This window comes from Peromyscus californicus, unplaced genomic scaffold (genome assembly GCF_007827085.1).
Source record: "Peromyscus californicus insignis strain IS unplaced genomic scaffold, ASM782708v3 Scaffold_6__1_contigs__length_162567912, whole genome shotgun sequence".
Taxonomy (NCBI): Eukaryota; Metazoa; Chordata; class Mammalia; order Rodentia; family Cricetidae; genus Peromyscus; species Peromyscus californicus.
In genome coordinates, this window is record NW_026294584.1 from 47,882,014 (window position 1) to 47,905,812 (window position 23,799).

Here is a 23,799-nt window from a genome sequence, read left to right on the forward strand (position 1 = left end):
ATGGTATTCTCAGAGGTTAACTATTCATTGTTTCCAGGACCAAGTTCTGAGGCACTCAATTTTTAACAAATATTTGGGTGCTTGTGTACATAGCACAGTTCTAGGTGATTTTTAATCATTCCTCATCTTTAACAAGCTTAAGTACCAAACATGAAAATTTCCTAGACAGGTAACAAGGAAATAGTATGATAAAGGTGTTGCCAAGTTCCAGAACCATATCAGTTCTGCACTGAGCTGGCTGGGTAGGCAAGGGTAAGAAACAAAGCTTGGTCTGAAAGCTGAGAACCTAAAAGATGAAGGAGGAAGACTGACTCTCCTGTCAAGTAGAACATTTGTTAAGGTAATGGGCAAAGGAAGGGGTGATCTGTCTTATGTGGACAACAGAAAACCAAAGTACAAAGCAGAGAGGTCTGCTACGAGTCTTGGGATTGGAAGAAAATTGCTGTATTCGTGGAAAACTAGAGCATAAAAGTCAAAAAGGATATATATTAAATTGTATTTGTTTATTAACTTGTAAATCTATAGTACCTATAGAAGAAGATTCAGAGGTTAAAATTTAGTGACTTAGACCTTTTCTTTTTGATAGGTTAATGGAGAAACGAGAGGTTATTTTATATTGTGATCTTCATGGCCATAGTAGGAAACAGAACATTTTCATGTATGGCTGTGATGGTAGCCACAGATCTAAAACAAAAGGATTATACTTACAGCAACGAATCTTTCCACTCATGCTGAGCAAAAATTGCCCAAATCAAGTAAGTACCTTTAAGAGTTTAACTTTCCTTTGGTAAATGCCCCTCATGTGTGAAAGTGAAGTGGGCCAGCCTACTTGCTAACCTACTTTTTTTATTTAGTTTTTTTTTATTGATTTTTACAAAACTATGAGAAAACAACTATTGGAGTCTGTTTAATGCCCAATAATTTGGAAATATTTTCAAAGAAAAAACCCAAAGCTTCCCTATTCTTACCTTCTAAGACCAGCAATATTTTACCTTCTGAAGTTTCCTCTATTTGTCTTTTGCATTATCAGTTTCAAGACCTAACATTTTTTAAAGTTTTTTTTTAGTGTCTAAGTTATACAGACTAAAGATTGTGATCTTAAGAAATATACAATAATTTATTAGAACTTTTCAAAAAAATTTAATTACCAATATTCAAAAATACATAGAAAGTAGAATTAGAAGAGAATGCAGTGTATTTATTTTTGCAAATGGTGAAAATGTTGGAGCTGCTCAATTACCAAATTTTTGAAGTAATTTTACTTTTTTAGAGAAAAGAAGTAATATAACAAATAAAAAAATCCTATAGTTCTTCAGGTTCTTAACCAAGCATTTTAATTATAAATAGCTTAAGGGAAACACTGTTGTCTGAGGCTAATTTGGGCTCAAACATACCAAAAAGAAAGGATGATCTGTTAGAAATAGCTATTTATTGAAAGAACAGGTTGGTTGCTCCAAGAATATTTATCCCTTTGGGAAGATCAGAGAAAGAAATCCCATACCCAAATCTATTATTATGTTATGTCAGCACTCATAGGTGGAATTCATTACTCCTAAAAAATTATCCCATTTCTCTAAGCTGTTTTAGTGTATGTTTATTGATATGTTACTTGATTTTTTCAATTTCTAATTAGTTGCGCCTTAAATGAAATGGACCCGTTTTTTTAACACCATAACCAACCAATCTGCATTTAAACAGATGTTCCACCCAATACAGTGATTGTTTAAAATATAGACACCCCCAATTCTATATTCTTTCTAAAACATTTTCTCATTACAACATTCGTGCAAATCTGCAATCAAGAGTGTAGATTTAAAATGCTTTTCTCAGTAAACAAGAACAGGTGGGTAGAAAACAGGTGAGACGTGAGAGCCCACAGAGGTTTCCTAGTGAGAACTTACTCAGGGTCAGAGAATATGGGCTTGCCTTACCCAGCAGGGCTGCATAAGGAGATGATTTGGCCATGGGCGTGTTTACCAGGTGTTTGGAAGGGTCTACACTTGGCTGTACAGTGTGCTTTGATATTGCAAGGGCGAGGTCTTTTGCCTCTCCCCTTGGCATATTATGAAAAGACCTTTTCAATAAACCTCTTGTTGGGTATTGACCCAGGCCCTCCCGAAGCTACCTTGTATTTCTGTCTTTCTTCTTGTCATCTAGGTCTCTCTATCTGATATTTTCTTATCCCTCTGTCCTCCACCTAAGAACCCTTCAAATGGTGGGAGTAGGTTGGAGCTGAACTCCACAGACTCCCACAGTGAGATAGGTAAGAACTGACCAACATCAACTGGATTTGATTTACCATTACAGAACAACTCTGCCGAAGAGCAGGATATACAATATATGTAAATAGACATAGAATAGTCATCAGTACAAACCAGATCCTGCCTTAAAATAAATCTTAACAAATAAAAAGAATTCAAATCATGAAGTATCTTCTGTGACCATGAGGGAAATAGACTAGAAATCAGTGAAAGAAGAAAATGTCCAAACTCTTGGAAATTAAACCACATTTGTAGAGAGACCAAAGAGAATTTCAAGGAAGATTAGAAGTGTACTACATTAAAAAAAAAAATTCTGGCCGGGCAGCGGAGGTGCACACCTTTAATCCCAGCACTCAGGAGGCAGAGCTAGGCAGATCTCTGTGAGTTTGAGGCCAGGCTGGTCTACAGAGTGAGCTCCAGGACAGGCACCAAAACTACACAGAGAAACCCTGTCTTGAAAAACCAAAAACCAAAAAAAGAAAAAAAGAAAAGATAAAGAAAAAATATCCTGAGATTCAGCTAATATAGTACTGCTTAGAATAAAATTTGCAATAAGAAAAGTTTATATTAGAATAAATCAGATTTCAAGTCAATGTCTAGGTTTCTACATAAGAAACTAGAAAAGGGAAAACAAACTAAACTGAAAACAAGCAGAATGAAGCAGACAATAAAGAAAAGGTTGGTGATGTTGGAAACAGAAATAATGGAGAAAACCATAAAACAAAGCTTATACTGGGAAAGATCAATTAATACTGATAACACTTTACCAAAACTGACCAAAAAGAGAAAGATGACAAAAATTACTAACTCGAGAATGGAAGAGGGATATTAGTTTGAGCAGATTCTGCAGACAAGCACAATAAAAGAGTATCCTAGTGGTTCTATTCAAGAACCCTTGGATTTTTGTAATTTGATGAAACTTTTTCCTGAATTGTTATAAAACATTGAAATATTGTTACATATATTTCAGTGAATAATTTTAGGAGACATACCATATTCTCAGAAGTTATATCGATTTTCTAGAAAGAAATAGTCACTCCATATTTAAAATTCCTAGGCCAACAGATGGCTCAGCAGGTAAAGGCACCTGTTGCTAAGTTTGATGATCTGCGTTTGACACCTGGCACCCATATGGTCGAAGGAGAAAATAAACTCACACAAGTTACCTTCTTGCCTCCACACTCATATAGTATCATGTGCCAACGAGGACCTGAGGACATGGACTCCAGGGGAAACCTACTACTATTATTCTGATAAATGGCTGTAGCAATAAAACTACTGATGTCATAGCTATACTCATAGATCCTTACATTGCTCAGTCCTTATCAGAAAAGCTTCTTGCATTAGATGCTAATCAACCCCAACTGATCAACATGCAGAGAATAAAAGACTTTGTAATGTTCATCCTTCAATGGGATATCTGTATGTATCACACTCTCAAGGCTCAGGAATCTATGTAGAAGAGGGGACAGAAAGAGTCTTGAAGTAGATGACTTCAAGGAAACAGCATTGTCTAGATACAACAGGGCAGATGCACATATTAACTCACAGAGACTGTGACAACATACATAAGACCTGCTCAAGGACAAGCCTGACAAAATTCCAACATGGAGCAGGGGAAGTAGGCATGAAATCCTACCCCTAACTAAGGAACTATTGGGCAGTTTTCTTCAATAGGATGATACCTACTGTATTGGCCACACTCCAGCACATACCCCACTCCCAGGAGTAGTAGACCAAAACAAGCTGAACTCCATGGGTGTTGTTGTTATGGATGATGATGATGATGGGGAGAAAGAGAAAGTGAGAACATGAAGTTGGGTGGTTAGGGAGGTGAGAGGATCTGGGAGAAATTGAGGCAAGGAAATGAATATTATCAAAATATATTGTATGGAATTATCAAATAATGAATAAAATGATATTTGAAATGTGGGAGTCTGCCAGAGTCCAGCTCCAACCTACTCCCACCTTTCAAAGGATTCTTGGGTGGAGGAGAGAGCAATGAGGAAACGATAGAAAGATAGAAGGAGAAAATAAGAAAGACAGAGACACAGGATAGCTTCGGAAGGGCCCTGGGTCAATACCCAGCCACCTAGAACTTTATTAAAAAGGTCTTTTTATAATATGCCAAGGGGAGAGGCAAAAGACCTCACCCTTGCAAGATCAAAGCACACTGTACAGCCAAGTGTAGACCCTTCCAAACACCTGGTAAACACACCCATGGCCAAATCATCTCCTTATGCAGCCCTGCTGGGTAAAGCAAGCCTATGTTCTCTGAACCTGAGTACGGCCTCACTAGGAAGCCTCTTTGGGCTCCCACATTGAAACAGATAAAAAAATACATATATAAAAGAAGGATATGAAGTTGGGAGGGAGAGAAGATGGGAAGGGTCTTGGAAGAACTGGAAGGGAGGAGTGAAGAGTGGATATGATCAAGATACATTGTATACATGTATGAAAATTTCAAAGAATTAAAATTTAAAATGACGTTTATTAAATAAAGATTAAAGATTTTTCCAATCTAATAAGAGACATCTAAAAATTCTATACTTAACATCATATTGGACTTTTTGAGACTTTTTTAAAGATAATATTTTTCTCATCAAATCATAAAAAAGGATACTTCTTTTTACTCTTTCCTTTATTAAGGCAGGACTAGGGACTTATCTCAGGGACTCATACATGTGTGGTAACTGCTCTTCCACTGAGCTATAGTCTCAGTTCTATACTTCTCTTTCTATGCACCTTTCTGAAAATTTTAAAGTAATGGTAAGAAGGCAGACTCACTGCAAAGAAGCAGTGAAGGCACATTTGCCCACATATGAAATTCAAAGTATCTACAAAAACTTTTAAAATAAGTTGTAGGGTAAAAGGTCAGTCCAAATTTCTAATCAAAATGAATAGCTGTAAGCCAAAATTTAAGACAATACTATTTTGTCATAATTCCATAGTAATGAGTATTTATAAGTCTAACAAAATGTGTAAATCTATATGTTAAAACCTTAAAATACTGACAAAGATCCATATGAATGAGAGATATACTATATTTATGGATTGAGACAATAAACACAGATATTCACTCTCTCCTAAATGATGGGTAGTTAGCAGAATTCCACGAAAAATCAAAACATAATTGTTGTAAGTAATGCAAAGAAATTGGGCCTAGCAAATCAATTTTGGAAAAAAAGTTAAAGGAATCTCACTATCAAATTTTCAGATAGCATAAAACAATCATGATTGAGAGTATAGGGAGGGGCATAGATACTAAGAGCAAGTCTGGTACAGTAGTAGAGCAGCGTGTGTGTGTGTCCTCTGTACATGGGAAATCTGATGGAAGACTGTAGATGTATCCAACCTCTTATTAAATAAGAAACACAGAACCAATGCAAAGAAGAAAGCCAAGAGGTCAGAGCTAAGAGGTAAAACCTTACCCTTCCTCCTGCGGTGGTCCTACCTCTCCGAACCAGAGCTACCCCTGTGTTAAAGTCTTTATATAGAGTTCCTGTCCTGCCTTCTCATTGGTTGTAAACCCAACCACATGACCGCCTCCTCACGGCCTGTCTGTATAGGCCTCCAGGTTTTCCATGATTGTGTTAAGATTAAAGGCATGTGTATCCAATAATGGCTGTATCCCTGAACACACAGAGACTTACCCAGCTCTGCCTACCAAGTGCTGGAATTACAAGCGTACGCCACCACTGCCCTGCTTTCCTATGGCTTGCTAATAGCTCTGACCCCCGGGTAACTTTATTAACATGCAAATAACATTTTAATACAAATAAAATATCACCATAGAAGACCTTTCAGTAAATGGTATTGGAACAATCGGGCAGTCACATTTAAAATATCTTCCACCTAAAACTTACATTTTAAATGTTATATATAAAACTTTTGTCACATGAAGATAGGCAAAAGTTTCTTGAACATTAAACTGAAAGTTTAACTAGATTAGATTACTTAGAGTGAGAGGACCATTGCAACCTAAATATGGGCATAACTATTCCATGGGCTGAGGTCCTATACTAAATAAGAAGAAAGTGAGCTGAGCATGGGCAGTCATTTTCTCTGCTTCCTGACTGTAGAGGCAATATAAAAATTAACCTTATGTTAAAAATAACCCCACCAATCTCTTGGTGGACACTTGTCTTAGTAAAAGAACCCAAAACAATATTGATCTCTTATAAACAGTGTTTCAGTACATCTTCACAAGGTCTTTCATATGAAAGCAAAAACTTCTCATTCTGTTTCTGAAACGTGCAGACCTTCTAGAAATACAAGATTCTATGTGTGGTGGCACACATCTGTAATCGCAGCAGGGATGAGTGTCATGAGTATGAGGCTAGGATGAGCTATATAACAAGACACTGTCTCAAAAAAGCAAAAAGCAAGTGAGCAACAAAACAGGAAGTGTTTCTAAAAGTTTAAGATCCTGTACTAATAGTAGCAGAAATTAATAAGCTTATTTGGGACAAGTTATATGATGATAAAAGTATATTTATTGTTGGGGTTATAATTTCTATTTCTCAAAATATAATACATCATCCTTAAATGAATTATTTCCCAGCTTGGACGGTGGTGGCATAAGTTGAGTCTGAACCACAGAGTGAATTAGAGGACACCCTAGGTTACAGGAGATCCTGTCTCAAATCATAAAATAAAAATAGTTATATTTAATGACCAGGATATAGAAGGTAACATCTTCAGCTTTGAGAATTACAGTTTTTGCTGAGATGCTATTTTATTTTTTGTTCTTTTTTTTTTGTCCACTTAATTTTAGTTGAAAGAGAATTACATCACTTTCTCCCCTCTTTTCCCTCCAGCCACTCTCAGCTACTCTCCCTTGAGCTTTTTTTATTTCCCCTATACTTGTACATATGTATCTGTATGTAACAAAATTAAGCAAAAGGGTGCTTGTATCTGTGTGTAATAATAATAAAGGAAAAGAGGCTGCCTGCTTGTTCCTTCTTACCCTCTTCCCAAAAAGTATACATGCCATTTTTAATCACTGCTTCTCAGTTTTCCTTCTCAGCTTGCAAGTTTAATGTTCAGAAGAGCAAAGAGGGCACAGGAAGGGTTGTGATGTGGAAGATGGGCATCAGGAACAGCTTCACTCTGGAGGCCACCTTCTGCGGATCTACCCTTGGTAATTGTCCTTGATGACCTCTTCCTGAACAGTAAATCAGTCTAGGCTTTACTGTAAGATTGATGATACGAACAGTTTGGTAGTGAACATGTTCTTCCCACTTAAAGGTACACCTTAGTTTGATCAGTCCTATAAAGAGGATGAATAAATTTCTACTGTGTGGTATCTCTATGTCATCATTTACTTTTGTTTATAGAAGAATGTTCTGGGGTGCACTCTTTCGTTACTAATCTTCAAGTATTTGATGTTGCTGTTAAGGGAATTCCTATGGATTTTTAAAAATGGGAATTCCTGATGATGTCAAGAAAAAGCAATGCACTTACTTAAAATGTTTTTGTTTGATTTGTTGTTTGCCAAGCAAAAAATAGACTGGCTGTTTGCATTGTTTATTTCTTTGGTTGGTTGGTTCATTCACTCATTTTTGTTGTCAGTTTATATTTGAAGGGAAGCCCTTGGTTTCTGCAAGTAAAAATGAAGCTATGTTCTTCAGTCTCACATAAGAAATATCTTTGTCATCCTTGGCATGTATTAGTGAAGTTAGAATATGCTGTATTACAGTGATTTTAACATTCTTAGGAAATAGAATCTAGGTTGTATGGTGGTGTCTGTCTGTAATCTCAGCACTCAAGAGGCAAAGGCAGGCAGATCTTGAGTTTGAGGCCAGCATGGGCTACATAAAAGAACTTTTCCAATTTTGAAAAAGGAAAATGCTGGAAATCTATATATATAATTTCTACCTAGTTGTTATTTTTGCTTTTGTTTGAGACAGAGTCTCTCTACATAGCCCTGGCAGTCCTGGAACTTACTATGTAGACTAGTCTGGCCTCAAACTCACAAAGATCTGCCTATCTTTGTTTCTGAGTCACTGGGACTAAAGGTATATGCCACCATGTCTGGAGATCCTCTAGTTTTTTTATGTAACCTGAAACTGAGGTAACATCATTCATGATGACAAAAGACATTTTCTTGTGGAATTTTTCTGAGTAGTTACCACTGCTAGTAACTGGTGACCATAACTGTAACTGTCTTACTGACTTTTCTTCTGCCTTGCAATACACATCAATGTATGTTCAATAAGCTCTGCTCCAGGTTGTAGGAAAGGAATGAGCAAAAGCCTGAAGCTGTTAAATGACCTGCTCCAGAAAAGAAAATCCAAAGGACAGAATGTGGAATTATACCCATGTTTTATTTATAGTGTCTCACAGTTTAGGTTTATCTGAGAAGAAAAAATGAGTAACTCATCCTCCAGGGTGAATAAATTTTTTGATCTTTTAGGCAATAAACGAGGCACTCATTTCAGCACAAAAGACTTAGAGTCAATGGGATATCATTTTTGTGATTCTCTATTGGACTACTGTGATCCTGACCGGAGCAAGGTAAGTCAAATCAATTTGGTAAGTATCAGATTCAAGCTGTAGATGAATAACCTGTCTGCTGTCCTATGGCAAGTTTTCCCTTTTAATACCCTAATGGCTTTCTGGGTTTCGGTGTATGTAGTCACCCAATAACTGTTATTATGGATATATATAATCATTAAATTAGTTTAATTAAAAAGTAATATTATTCTTATAATGAATTCATTTATAATTTTTCCTTAGTATTTTCAGTGTCTGAAAGAATTAGAAGAAATGGAAAAACATATAAACTTGGAAAGAGTCTTTGATGATTCAGATAATTCTCTAGTAGAAATTTCATTGGATGTAGAATCTAGGTAAGTCAGGTTCATTGGAGTAATTGTTACATTGTTTTACTGAGCTTTTATCATAATACTCAGATGTTACTGTCAGTCCCACACAGAAAATTCTGGCTAATATTAGGGAAAGTTTTCACAAGTGCAGTATTTTGGTCAAATATGTCAAGGCTCATTTGATTTATTCAATGTGAGCACTGCTGTGTGCCGTGTGTTTACTATATGTGAAAGACACACCAAATTGTTTTTGCATTCTCTCTCTTTCTCATCTAGAGTAGTTTATGTCCATAGCAAAACTAAGTAAACATGAGAAAGATTTCCCATATGTCCCCCATTCCTGTATGTCCAGAGCCTTCTCCTCCTCCTGTTACCAACATCCCAGGATGATATATAGGTTTCAATGAGTGAATTTCATTAACAGACAGTTGTTACCCAGTGTCCAGTTCACATTTACAGATACTCCAGTCTGGACAAATTTATAATGACATGTGTCCTACCATCAAAATATAAGACAGAGTATCTTCACTGCATGGGCTCATACCTCCATTCATTCCTCCTCCTTAACAACTGGCAACCACAGATTTCTATCATTGTCTACTTAGTTTTACCTTTTTCAGAATGTCATTTGATTTGTATTGTGTTAGCTTTTCAAATTGCCTTTTGAAAATTAGTAACTTGCTTATAAAATCCCTCTGTCTTTTCATGGTATGATGGCACATTTATTTTTAGCTCTGAATAGTAAGCATTGTCTGAATATACCACAATTATCCACTCAACTGAAGAACATCTTCGTTGCTGCCAAGTGTCAGCATTATAAATAAAACTTCTATAAACATCCATGTGCAGGTTCTTCTGTGATATATTTTCATCTCTTTTTATTAGAAATCAAGCAATGTGATTGCCAGTGTAAATGTATAATTTATAGTAAATTTACTATGTTTGCCCTTTATAGCAATACTAGTATAGTGTTATAGGTTTCACATATAAAATTCCAAGAGGTACATTGCCTCAGGCCATATGGTGAAGCACTCAGGTCATGCAGAAAGGGCTTCTTTACTCAGAGATGTTTAGGGTTTGTTTTGGCTTGGGTTTATTTGCTCCTTTTAGCATTGGGGTTAAATATTTTCTCTTTACAATTAAATTTCAAGTGTTAAGAACTCTTAAAAGAGACCTACCTTCAATGAAATTTTAAGTTGACAGTGTATCATTGTTGATGATTGGTACAATATTGTACTATAGAACTCTAGAATTTACTCTTCTTCCTTAACTGACCTTTGTGTCTAATAACTAGTAACTTCCATTCCTTTTGCTTCTGCTCCTAACAACCACCATTCTCTGATGCTCTGGATTAGACTGTTTTAGATACTTAATATAGTAGAATTGTGAACTGCTTTTGAAAATGTTTTTATAAAACATTTTAATGCTATATCATGTCAGCTCTAGATTTGGGTTCTTGGATTGATGCCCAGTCATGTGTATCATTAGTATTAGTCACAGTTACTATCAGATTACCTAGTAGTTACTATATTTTAGTTTTCGAAGAAACCTCCATACTGTTTTTAATAGTAGCCACATCACTTTGAACTTTTGTGTATGCACTATAAAAGTCCAGTTTCATTCTTTTAAATGTAGATATACAGTTTCCTAGAACCATCTGTTGAAAAGTCTATCCTTTCCCTGTTGTGGATCCTGGGTTGAATATTGTTGACAATTGTGAGATTAATGCTGATTGTTAAATTGATTGGCTTTAGAGACATCTAAAAGATTAGTAAAGCACAGCCCTTGGTGCAATTGAGAGGACATTTCCAGAGAGGATTGTGTCATAAGGGCTGTACCACCAGTTCAGTCTAAAGATGGATTCAATTTGGGACTGTTGGGAGATGGTAGAACTATAGAAGAGAGAGCCTAATTAGACTGTTGGGACCACAACTTTGAAGAATCTGTCTTTGTCTTTGCCTTGGCCCTTGCTCATTCTCTTCTCAAGAGAGAAGGACAAGAGGATGTTTACTTGTGTTAGGACAGAGATATTAAAACATAATATAATTAAGTAGGCTGAGGGTGACTCATTGTAGACCTTGAATGCCTCATTTGTGTATAGAAATTCCTAGAATTAGAAGAATGCCACATATAGTCAGAACATTAAATACTCCCCAATACTGACTTGGTGTGACAAATAAAAATATCAAAAATTAATTTAATAATAATTAATACAGCCTTGTCTTGATAATCTAATTTTAGTTTTATGACATGGACAGGAGGAAAGTCTATGATGAGAATTATAATTGCTTTATGAGAATACCATTTTCTGTCTAATATAGATTCTTCTAAAAGTGAGTCAATGAATAATAGTACATGTTTTCTATCTATTTCCTAATGTAAATCTTTTATCTTCTTAAGATCTATTGCTAAATTACACAGTAACCATTAGGTTTTGGATAATCTAATGGAGTCTTTTTCATGACTTAAGAACCATGTGTTAATGGTTATGCAATTTTTGTCAAATTCTGTCGATCACAAGTGCTACATACTCTGTTGACTTTTCTCACTTTTAGTTCTTATTGTTAGAGTTCTTTTTCTTCATATAGTTTTACATGTTACTACTAGTATGTTCTTGCTTTCTTAAGCACAAACTACAGCTATGCCTTTTGTATACTAAGTTTCTCAAATATTTGGAAGTTTTCTTCTGAACTCTTTGCAATTTTCTATTAAAAGCATGTGGTAGTTTTCATGTTCCTCTTTTAAAAAGACAAATATGCATATTACTACATAGAATATTACTGAATTTCACGAGTGAAGTTTCTTCATTGTATATTACATAGTATAACAGTTTCCAAAAGGAAAGATACCAACCAAATAATTCTGCATTCTATAGATTCTTATTGATAAGCATATTGGTGCTAGGAACGCAAAGTAATGTCTCAATTTTTCAAACAAAGCCAAGCTGTTTAAAAAGCAGTTTTAGTTAGGCATGATAGTACACAACTCTAATTTCGGGACTTGGGAGCCAAAGCAGGAGGATTATGAATTTCAGACCAGACTGGACTACATCCTGATACCCTGTCTCAAAAACCAAGGGCCATTCTAGACAACACATGATTACACTTTATTTGTACAGTGTTTTATGGTGCTAGATAATAAAAGATTTCTTTGTACATTAAAATGCTCAATCTTACTTCTCTTACCCTGGTTTAGAATTGCTATTGAGGATAGGTAGTTTTCCAGTGTCCTATCAACAATGACAGACATTGAGACTGTGGAATATTATGCAGAAATAAGGAAAATCTGTATATGCTGATAGTCTGTTTTAAGTACAGAAAAGTTTTATATAGGTAGAATAATATCTTTTATAAGGAATAAGAATATAAATTGCACTTATTCATTCATATTTTAAAAATAAAACAATAAAAGGATAAGTCTTAAAACTAATAAAAGAAAAAAACCTAATGAAAATTTAACATTTGTCATTAGGAAATTGCAAATTAAAACAATGCAATACCATGACAAACATTTTAGAATTTCTTAAAATTCAAAGCACTGACAAAACTAAATGCTAGTAAAAATGTGAGAAAATAGGACCTCTCTTTTGATGGGATTATGTTATGTGACTCTTCCTGAGGAGATGTGAATAAAATTCTATTCATCACAGATAGGGTACCAATAACAGACCAAAGGAATAATTTCACTTAAATTTAGCTTGGTTAGCCTATGATATTGGAATTAGTAACAGAACTATTAGTGACTCAAAGACTGCTGCAGTACCAAAAAGCCCTTCACAGCATGCCTGACAACTCACAAAAGTTGCATCCATAGTGACCCCTGACCAGATTGTTGATATCTCCCAAAGAAAGTCTCCTCCTTCCCAGAGGTTGACTTCTTATGTAACCTGAAGTAGGGGTTTTGTGAATCTTATAACTTTCTGAGTTTCCTGAGCTTTGTAAGTTTTATGGGCCTTGAAAGATTTCTTAGCTTCCTGAGTCTGATGAAACTCTTTCCAGGAGAAATGTTTTCATTCAGAGGAAATAGCTGTCCAGACTCCACCTTTTCCTCAGGCTCTTACATTCTTTCCATCTTCTCTTCCGTGTTGTTCCCTGAGCCTTGAAGGGAATGACATAGAGTCACTACTCCATAGCAGTCGTCACTGATTCTCAGCAACCTAACCATTTGTGAGTCTCCACTGTAACTATTGCACACCAAAATAATGAAGTATCTCTCTACATCAGTAAGCTGTCTACAAAGAGAAGGCAGATGAACAGGTACATCATATTTGATTGGCAGACAATTGCAGTTCAGATGCAGAATATTCCCTAATTGTCATGTTTCCTATACAGGCTATTATGAAGGCCTTTATTTTCATGCTGAATAATGGATTTCCCTCCTTCTATATTAAAGGTAGATTGAGAAGTATCTTCTATCATGTCACTTTATTCTCTCCTGTTTTCCATTTTTCCTGCAAAATCATAGACTGACATGAAAAATAGCACCCATGTGTCTTTTCCTTATAATCCTTCCCTTAGTTGGACAAGTTCTTTATGGGCAGACAAATCAGTCTTAATTGCATGTCATCATCCACAGCAAAGGCTAAACCACTGATGCCACAGCCTCCTTACAATCCTGCCCCATACATGCTACTTTCTTTATTTTTTAAAATTTAAAGGAAAATTTATTGCAGATCTGAAAGCAACTCCTACAGTAGTGACTTTTCTATAAAATTGTACCTACACAATGCATTGCATCTACCATATTAAAACATGCATTAGACAGAAATATGAAAACCATGAACCCTCCATTCTTCAACAATTGAACAAAGATAAAATGTGTAAGGAACAACAAGGATGACTTGCAAAGGATGGGCTTTTTAAGCACATTTAACAAAAAAGCACAAATGGATGAGTGTTCAATTACATGCACGGAAGTGAACCTTAGGCACTCGGAATCAGCATTTTGTCCTAGAGGAAACACATATTATAAAAGTGCATAGTGTCAAAGGAACACTACCAGCATTCAAAAGCAGCTGTGTCAGCTAGGCAATAATAATAATACTCTAAAGCAGTGGTTCTCAACCTGTGAGTCACAACCCCTTTGGAGGTCACATATCCACTCTCCTGCATGTCAGATATTTACATTATGATTCATAACAGTAGCAAAATTACAGTTATGAAGTAGCAATGAAATAATTTTAAGGTTGAGGGGTCACCAAAACATGAGGAACTGTATTAAAGGGTCACAGCATTAGGAAGGTTGAGAACCACTGATCTATAGCATGTCTCTATTGTCCATCATTGAATACACTGGTAGAAACTTTGAAATAAAAAAGAAAAGAAAAAAAAAGGAGCTCCCTTTATTTTCTCTGTTTAAAATCCAGCAGAAAACAAACATCAATTCTGTTATACACTAACATCTTCAAAGTACATCATTTGTACAGAAGGACTAAGAACCAAACTCTGTTTACAGAGATCCAAACACGAGTGAGAGCACGCCCCTCACACGGCTTTCCGATGATACTCAGGAGGAACCACTTCGTAATCACTGGCACTGAGCACAGTTGCAGAGTTCTTCGCCAGGTACTTGAGGAAATCATGAAAATCTGAGAGACTGCAGTATGCTGAAATTCTCATAGAGCACCCTGATGCACCCATGTCTCAGGTCCATGGAGCGCCACATTTACTGAGGTCATTTGCCTGGGGATCAAGTCCCAGGCATCCATGAGCCCTGGTGGCAGCTTTCAGGACTCTTTAACGTCAACCCTGTTCACAAATGTTTCCTCACTTTCCACAGTAGGATCCACTCAGGCCCTCTTCCTCCTAGGAGGCTGAGGTGTCTCACTGATACTGTCATCATCTCCATTTCCTGGAGTTCTCTGTCTGCTCTTTGTTGTTGTCACTTCCACATTTTTCTGTTGCAAGCCTGATGTCTTCTTACTGGGAGCAGCCCCTCTCCTCTTGCCCTCTGATTGCCTTGCTCCTGGTTGATTGGCCCTTAAAGTTCTCACTGTTTCTGCAAATTGGTGTTCACGTATTTAAGTGCTCTGCTTTCTGGAACCCATTCATCCCAATATCTGTTCGAACCACTGTGATGTATAAAATATTTCCCTGTTTGTTCTTTTGGCCCTTTACACACTTTGATTCATAGAGAAGTGGTCCAGGAAAGCACAGCATTCACTCACTCTCCTGCAATTTAGACTTTGGGTCTGCTTGGGTACCTTCTCCCACCACCCCCAATTACCACCACCTACTCTCTACCACATGCTACTTTCAAAGGCTGCTATTATAACCTCTAGTCCATCATCTACTTGGGAGTATCCTGATACTTGTGTGATAGACCCCATTAATCTAGGACACATGTCACTCCATACCATTTAGAAGAAAATGGCCACTGGGATTGTTCCACTCTCAGATGTCTCAGCCTTGGTCGCATATCTTATCAGTCATGTAACTTTCACTACAACAGGGAGGTAAACCATCTTAACCATGTAGAAAATGTAGCCACATTAGAATTGCCCCTTAGATTCTTTGCCCTCAGGCAGATCAGCCACAGTTGTATGACCCATCATGGGGGTCATGGAACTACTAAACCCCAGCTCAACTTTGTTTCTTAGGTTTAAACCAAATAAATTGAAAACAAGTCCATATAGTACTTAAACAGCTTTATTTATAATTGCCCAAACTGGAAGCAACCAGATGTCCTCCAATAGATGAATGAATTTTTTTAAAGTATGTCCATATAATGGACTGTTATTCAATGATAAAAATAAGTGAGTTGCCAAACCATGAAACAATATGACAGAACAGAAATCTAAGTCCATATTATATTGCAACTACATACAGTGGGTTTCATCTTGATGAGTACAAAACCAAAACAAACATGGCCAAGAAGTAATAGCTGAGAAAGATTTGTTACCTGTAGCAGGTAAGGAGAGCAAAAAGCAAATGGCTTCCTCAAAGACAGTGTGGAAATTTTACTTAGAAAGCCTGTAAATATTAATATAAGAAAGCATTGGAGGGGTGGACACTTTCCTGAGCTTGCTCAGTAAAGGAATAGATTCTTGAACATGTTCAGTTTTAAGTCATGCTTTATGAAAGAAATATGACAGACACATTGATACATTCATGGCCCAGGGTCATATAGCAGATTTGAAAAGGTAAAAATGGCAGACAGGAACACTTTGAGACTGCTCAGTTTGCATAAAGGTGGCACACATGCTTACTTTCATCACAAAGATGGTGGACAGAAATGCCTCTACGTGTATCTAGCTTTGTTCATAAACCTTTAGTTGAAATAAAGGAAAAGATACTTGAGTGGTAAATCAGTATAGGAGTTTGTCCCTAAATGCCTGCTTCAGTGTTGATACCAGTATTGTTAAATGAAAGAAGTCTGAAAAGGCTGTGAGACACAATGGGCAAGACGAAACTAGAAGGGGAAAGGGTCAGTGGTTGCCAAGAGTTTCCTGGAAACAGAGTCATGGATAGTCAAACAGAATGTCTGAGACAATGTTTGATACTGTAGTGGTGAAAAATACCTGTCTTTATAAATTTGTAAAAGAAGCCAGGCAGTGGTGGCACACACCTTTAATCCTAGCACTCAGGAGGCAGAGGCAGGCGGATCTCCGTGAGTTCGAGGCTAGCCTGGGCTACAGAGTGAGTTTCAGGCAAGGCTCCAAAGCTACACAGAGAAACCCTGTCTCAAAAAAAACACAACAGAAAACAAACAAATTTGTCAAAGCTTACAGAATATATTTTGAGTCAGCTAGTAAACAATAAATTTGCTCTCAGTTGTTAGCAAATTACCATGTAGCATAACAAGCTAATAGCAGAAGAGAACTGTGAAATATCTATTGTGCATTTCTGTAAACATAAAACTGCTTTTAAAAAGTAAAAATCTATTAATTAACAAAATATATATAAGAAATACAACCCAGAAAGATTTCCTTTCATGAGTTGTTGCTCAAGCAAATAAATTTTGCCTACCACTGTATTAAGTGATTATAATTAGAAATAGATTTGTGTTTGACCTTTTGTTTCTTAAGGTATTATGCTTTGGGTGGCCCTTAACTGTCTGTAAACAATATAGAAATATAGTGACATAAAAATTAATTTTAAGAGTTAATGATATCCATAAGAGTTAAGGAACTTCACAGATATATTGCTTATTTGTTTACTTATTAACAAAGAATATTGAGCCTCACTGTGTACCAGGTGTTATTCCCACCCTAATGGCATAGCAATGAACCAGACAGAAAAAAATAAATGGTACTTTCGTGGGGCTTACATCCCAGCAACATATTTCCAAACATTTATAGTTTCTATCATTCAGAAAATAAAAATACCATTTCTGAGTTATATGGGACCACCATATGATAAATAACTTGTGTAAATATCATTCTCTTTCTAATTAGAATTGTCCTTTCAAATAAGATGATAAAGTGAAAACAATGTTGAAATTTTAAATTCTGAAAACTGTAATTATTATTACTTTCCTCTTTTAGTAGTCGAGGCTCTGAAAGTTCAGAGTCCAATGACACTCAGACTTATCTTCTCAAGTTGACCTCTCAGGTATGATTAACAAGTTTTGCTTCAGTTTGGATATGTTAAGCAGGTACACTGATTATTGTTGTTACTAACAGCGAGGAAAAAGGTTTGTGCATCTATCATTATTGTGGAGTAATAATTGTTTTTCTGATTATGTGAATATTTTAAATCATAGAATTTTTATTCTAACCCCCTTACTTCATCTATGAGAGTATTAAGATCCAGGAAGTGAAATTAATTCTCAAATTCCACACCACTTGTTAATGTTACATGTGGTACCCTGACATACATCACCTCGTTATTAACCCAATATTCATTTATTTAATTATACATTTATTGTTAATAGTGTGCTCAAACTATGTACCAGGCACTGCCTAGGTGCCGGAAACAGAACCATGAAAACAATGAGTCAAAAAAATCTTTCCCTCTGTTTTCGTATGTTCTAGTTGGGAGAGTGACACAACAAAATAAGTGAAACATGACTTAATAGATGAGGATAGATGCCTAAAGAAACAATTAAAGAGTTTATATGGAGATCACAGTTTGCATGGGCTTACTAAAGAAAGATGATACTTAAGTGAGGGAATAAGCTCCTTTTCACTGTGTGACAATTTCAAAACCTTAGTAATTTACAGTCAGCCTTTTATTTTCATATACCATATTCACTAACAATCCACTAGCCACAGTAAGTCATATAGCCAGCCAGGCTCAACATTCAACAGAATGGAGAGGTATATTCCACTTATCATGAGAGGCTCTACAGAGCTCCACAGTGAAGACTAGGGGTGCATAATCCTATTATAGAGGGCAAAACATGTGGAAACAGTGGTTTAGCATTACACAGTTCACCTCTAGGTCACAGTTTTTAACTTCCTGCCCAAATGCTAAATTTACTAGTATTTGTTCCCTTTCCAAAACACCCAGCATCTCATCCAGGCATGGTTATCAGTCCTCCATCATGACTACACCAGGCCTGGACCAAAACCCATAAAATAAGGCAAGTTATCTGCCCCTCTTATGTACATCTATAATAATGGAACAGAAGTTGGGAAATTATAATAGACATCCCATTAAAATTGAAGAATGGGTAGTATATAACAGTCATAGAACCAAAACAATTCTGAGTTTGCATGCATGTATACTGTGTGCTGGGGACCAAAACCAAGGCTTTGGGCATGGTAGGCAAGAACCAAAAATTTTTACTCTGTAGATATGGAATAATCTTCTCTCCTGGGGATTAGGAAACATTTCTAAAGCCCCATTACTTTTTCATAGATTCTTGTGTTTGCTTTGCATGCATCTAGGGTGCACAGTTGCAGTGGGAAGAAAGGGGTCATTACTCCATTTTCTAGGAAGTGAGTCTCAAAATGCCTGTATTTAGACACTCAAATGTGTCAAACTGTCTTTGACACATTAATTAAATACTAATTTAAAATACTATTTTACCTAGGTAAAAAACAAGAAAAAGTATCTGAAAACAAAGAGGGAAAGAAATGCCTCCCTAGCAAAGCGCCAGAATAACACAAGAGAGGTAAATCTTGATTACTGTAATGATTTAAAATGTTTTAAATATGAATGCAAGAGAATAGCAAGTCATGTGTTCTCATTTTTCTTCAGAAAAAAAATAAATAGGACTTTGGTCATATTATTTGCTGTTTACAAAAACCCAAAAGATCCTTGACAGGTGAGAGACAGGTCTTACTAAGATGCCATGTTTGAATTTCATTTGTATTTATTTTATTTTAAAATTATTTGAGAAAGCTTACAGAATGAATCCATGGCATTTAAAAAGAAATGTAAAAACAAGGAAACCTAAAAGAACATGAAGGAATGAAAATAAATGGCGCTGAGAGATGGACAAATGACAGCCAAGACCTTGGCAAACCCCTTCACTAGCAAATGGCAAACACTGCTTAACAAAGAAAGAAGAACAGCCATTCAAAGGCTAAGGTTAGATGTGAAAAATAAGGTCAAAATGAAAAGATAATCTACTCAAAATCCTCACATTCATTGAAAATAGCAATCTGAGAATCCCAACTGTCCTTGTTCCACTCCTAGCTCAGTAAGACAGAAATGCTACTGCAGAATAGTGCAGCCAAGAAAGTAGGTGGCACCTTTCCCCACAGCTACCAGAGATCTCTTCCCAGGAGGAACAAGGCATTGGTAATCGAGCGGAGTGCAGAGAAAAGGACAAAGAAGCCTACTCCATCCCCGGTTTGGGGCTAGAGGTTTCATCTTGGGTGCTGCACCACTGAATAACTGGGCCCTGGTCATTCTTGCCTTGGCTTGTAAAGTATGAGTTCAGTTCCTGGAGAGGCAATAGTGGAGACCTAAGGCTACTAGAGCCAGGTTCCAGTCAGAAGAATGTCACTCTCTCCAGCCCCAAATCCAGAACTAAGGATGTTTGCCTTGAGGGAGAGCTGGGCTGTACAACAGAAAACATCCTAGTCTCTTCCCAAAGAATTGATTTCATTTGCAACAGATGGAGAAAGCTAAAGCTTGGGAAATTCTTAAAACCTGTGCAAATATGGTAAAAAGAAATTAGGCAGAGATTGGTAGGTTGATTTGAAACACATGCTAAACTGTATCCTGGCTACTTTGCAGGAGAAAACTGGGGAGACAGCTGGGAGGAGCCCTTCAAAACTCAGAACAGACCTCATACACAACTTCTAGACCTGCCTATTCAAAGGACATTTTAAAAAATTAACCTGAACATCAAATTATGACTGTGGGTAGGGTTAAAGACATTAGAGCAATCAGCCAAAAGTTAGTGGGAGTTGAACAACTACATATAGTCAGAGAAAACCCTCATCATTCCAGCAAGTACTCCTAACTACTGAGCAATTTCTTCAACCCCATAATCAATTTTGATTTTTAACTTTTGCCTCATTTTCATAGATATGTCAATATCTGTTGTCAATTATATATACAAAGAAATGGATTTTATGTTTTAACTGTTTCAAGTTTTGTGTTTGTGTGTTGTTTTATATGATTTGATTTGTTTCATTGACAGGTTTCACTTTGTTGCCCAGGCTGGATTCAGAGCTCTAGAATCATAGATGCTAGCATTAACTCTATTTCATAGTCTAGTGTTGCTGAATTATGTGTGCTATATGCTGGCAAAAATGCTTTTCATTGATCTTTCCTTCCTCAGACCCTTTTAGAAAATTCTTTATAATGTTAGGCAAAGAAACAAAAGCTTGAAAATGTTTTCGTTCAGTGATTTGTAGATTATTCAAGGTTCACAGTCAAAAGTTCAGTATGTATCTTTTAGTCCAGTGAGTCAGATTTGTATTTCCCCTCAAAAAAGAAAGCAATATACTTGAAGTTTTCTTTGTTTTGGAGTTCTTCACAAAGCTCAAGAAAATATTCTTTACCTTTTGTATACAGGCATAGTTCTGAAATTTGTTGGTAGATTTTTCACACAACTGTTTATATTTTCATCTATTTCATACTTTCAACTTCTAATTTAAATAATTCTAATTTTAATGTTTTTTTCTCTGTCAAGATACATGAGTTCTGTATGAGAAAAAAAACTCTCTTTAGTAATGAACAAAAATACGGATTTTCCCTGATATTTATTAATGCAAGACAGAAATAAAATAAAAATAAATAAGAAATGTTTGTTGAAAACATATCAAATCATAATCATATAAGAAGCATACTACAGTTTCATGTTTGTACTATATCATCTTTTCTTTCCAACTCTCTGTTCCATTAGGCTTATGGTAAAGAACGTTTATTCCAAAGACAAGAAGAATCAAATTCTGATGTCAAAGGTAAACTTCTGTCTTACCTTCTTACAGACAGTTCATTTATTCAGCAAAACTCATTTTATGCCGTAACTTTGAGGTCACCACTGTGCTTGGTGCCAAAGAGTCTGAGATGTATATACTGGCTGACGAGATGGCTCAGCAGGGAAAGGTGCTTGCCACACATGCCTGGCAACCTGAGTGTGATCCCTAAGACCCACGTAAAAATGGAAGGTGAAAACTAAATCCACAAAGTTGTCCTCTGACCTCCACATACTCTCAGTGGCGTATACTCCCCCCATACACTCACTTCATGTATGCACACATGACACAATAATAATAAATAAATGTGTTTTTTAAAAAAAGAAATATATGATACCAGTTCTTCCTTTCAGGAGCTCCTCTTTTAACCAGGGAAGAAAAGCAAGTAAGCAAGCACTGTGTACAAGGTACAAGGCCTTGTTCAAGTATGAACCGCGTGTCCAGGGAGCAATGACAGGAGCAGTAGTGACCGGAACAGCAGAGAGCCCACATATTTGAGGCCCACTCTGAAGGTTATGGAAGGTTGTCCTCAAAGGGAATATAGGGATTTCATGTTCTTAAACTGTCTGCTCCTGTCATCTCATAACTTAATAGAAAGAAGTATGACCCCAGGAAAGAAATGAAATCTGCAACCTTCATTTGTTTCTGCTGCAAAATGCTGTCTGATATATGTCTTTAATTGATCTAGCTTTGCTGATATTTAACTTCTGTCACCTTATCCTTAAAGCCACTTGAAGAAAAGTCATAAGGTGTATAATAAATATATAAGTATGTAGATGTGTACTTTATGTAATATATGTCAATCGTGATAATTTACCAAAGATAATTATTTAATTTTAGGTATATGTGTGCTAATTTATTATACATTTATACCACCGTTATCCCCCCAAAAGGAGTTGAAATAACCTAATTAAAATGTATATGTACATGTGTGCATAAATTCAGTCTGTGAAGTAGGAAACTAAACAATGGAAGATAAAAACCATACCAAGAACAGGAGAGGTTAAATAATATTCATTTGACTAGAACTTTAAACTACCCATTCTTTCTGATAGTGATCACCAAGGAATTCAGTAATTCTTTATATATAACTTTTGTTTAAAATGTCAGAAATCAGAAATAAAGATAAACACAAAAGGGGCTAGGAAGACAGCCCCATTGAGTAACATGGTGGCTGCACAAGCCTAAATTCCTGAGTTTGGATCCTCAGACACAAGAGCGAGCATCTGTAATCACAATATACAGGGTAAGGTAGGAGAAGTGTACAGGAGAATCTCTGAAAGCTTGGATGCCAGCTATCTTGACACATGGTACATGCAGAAACAAACAAGAGACCCTGAGGTAGTTATGGCATGCACATGCCCACATGCATGAGCGCGCGCGCGCGCGCGCGCGCGCGCGCGCGCACACACACACACACACACACACACACACACACACACACACAAAGATTTTTTAAAAGATAAAAGAAAGTAAGAATAATGTTTTAGAATACTTTTTACCTTTTTCTAAGATGCCATATCTTAATAAATGGCATAATCTTGTTATTTTCCATGTTCCTTTTTCATTTAAAAGTAAAGTTTTTTGTTTTTGTTATTTTGGGATTTTTTTAATAGTTTTTTGAGACAGGGTTTCTCTGTGTAACAGCCCTGGCTGTCCTGGAACTTGCTCTGTAGACCAGGCTGGCCTCAAACTCACAGAGATCTGCCTGCCTCTGCCTCCCAAGTGCTGGGATTAAAGGCATGTGCTACCACTGTCTGGCAAAATTAGAGCATTTTATAAACAGTTTTGCATGGAAAAATGACAATAAAATATTTTATTCTGTAAATCTTTTTTTTGTTTTTTGTTTTTTGTTTTTTTTTTTTTTTTTTTGGTTTTTTGAGACAGGGTTTCTCTGTGTAGCTTTGCGCCTTTCCTGGAACTCACTCTGTAGCCCAGGCTGTCCTTGAACTCATGGAGATCCGCCTGGCTCTGCCTCCCGAGTGCTGGGATTAAAGGCGTGCCCCACCACTGCCTGGCTATTCTGTAAATCTTGATTTGTATAGCTAGGCCCATTGTTCAACTTTTATTTTGTTGCTAAATTTCCTCTGTTGTAAACAGCATGAAAATCTATCCATTTGTGTGTACAATTATTTCTTTCTAATAAATTCCTAGAGAAGGAATTGTTGTCCCCAGAGGTATAAATACTTGAAATACAGCAAAAAAAAATTATATTTGAAGATGTCATATGTTAATGTCATTGAGTTAAACTACTATTCACACACTGGGTATGATAGCGTGTACCTTTAATCCCAGCACTTAGGAGGCAGAGGCAGGCGGATCTTTGTGAGTTCAAGGCCAGTCTGGCCTACAAAGTGAGTTCAGGACAGCCAGGGCTGTTACACAG

General features: G+C 36.4%; 1 protein-coding gene and 1 pseudogene across 23 annotated transcripts in view; one reads left to right on the top strand and one right to left on the bottom strand.

Annotated features, from left to right (window-relative positions):
* Nucleotides 1-23,799, top strand: part of Agbl3 (AGBL carboxypeptidase 3) — a 103,314-nt gene that overhangs the window by 29,168 nt on the left and 50,347 nt on the right. For 9 of the 23 annotated variants that reach the window (XR_008214569.1, XM_052721709.1, XM_052721710.1 and 6 more), the window contains 7 exons: nucleotides 587-755; nucleotides 7,278-7,404; nucleotides 8,680-8,780; nucleotides 9,003-9,115; nucleotides 17,577-17,643; nucleotides 19,070-19,150; nucleotides 21,341-21,398. Coding sequence is in view for 19 of the 23 variants with exons in the window: in XM_052721709.1 (XP_052577669.1) it covers nucleotides 587-755; nucleotides 7,278-7,404; nucleotides 8,680-8,780; nucleotides 9,003-9,115; nucleotides 17,577-17,643; nucleotides 19,070-19,150; nucleotides 21,341-21,398 (716 nt within the window). In the remaining 4 variants the exon portion in view is untranslated. The other 14 variants (XM_052721718.1, XM_052721723.1, XM_052721728.1 and 11 more) reach the window with 10 other exon arrangements.
* Nucleotides 14,706-17,372, bottom strand: LOC128098597 (mortality factor 4-like protein 1; annotated as a pseudogene).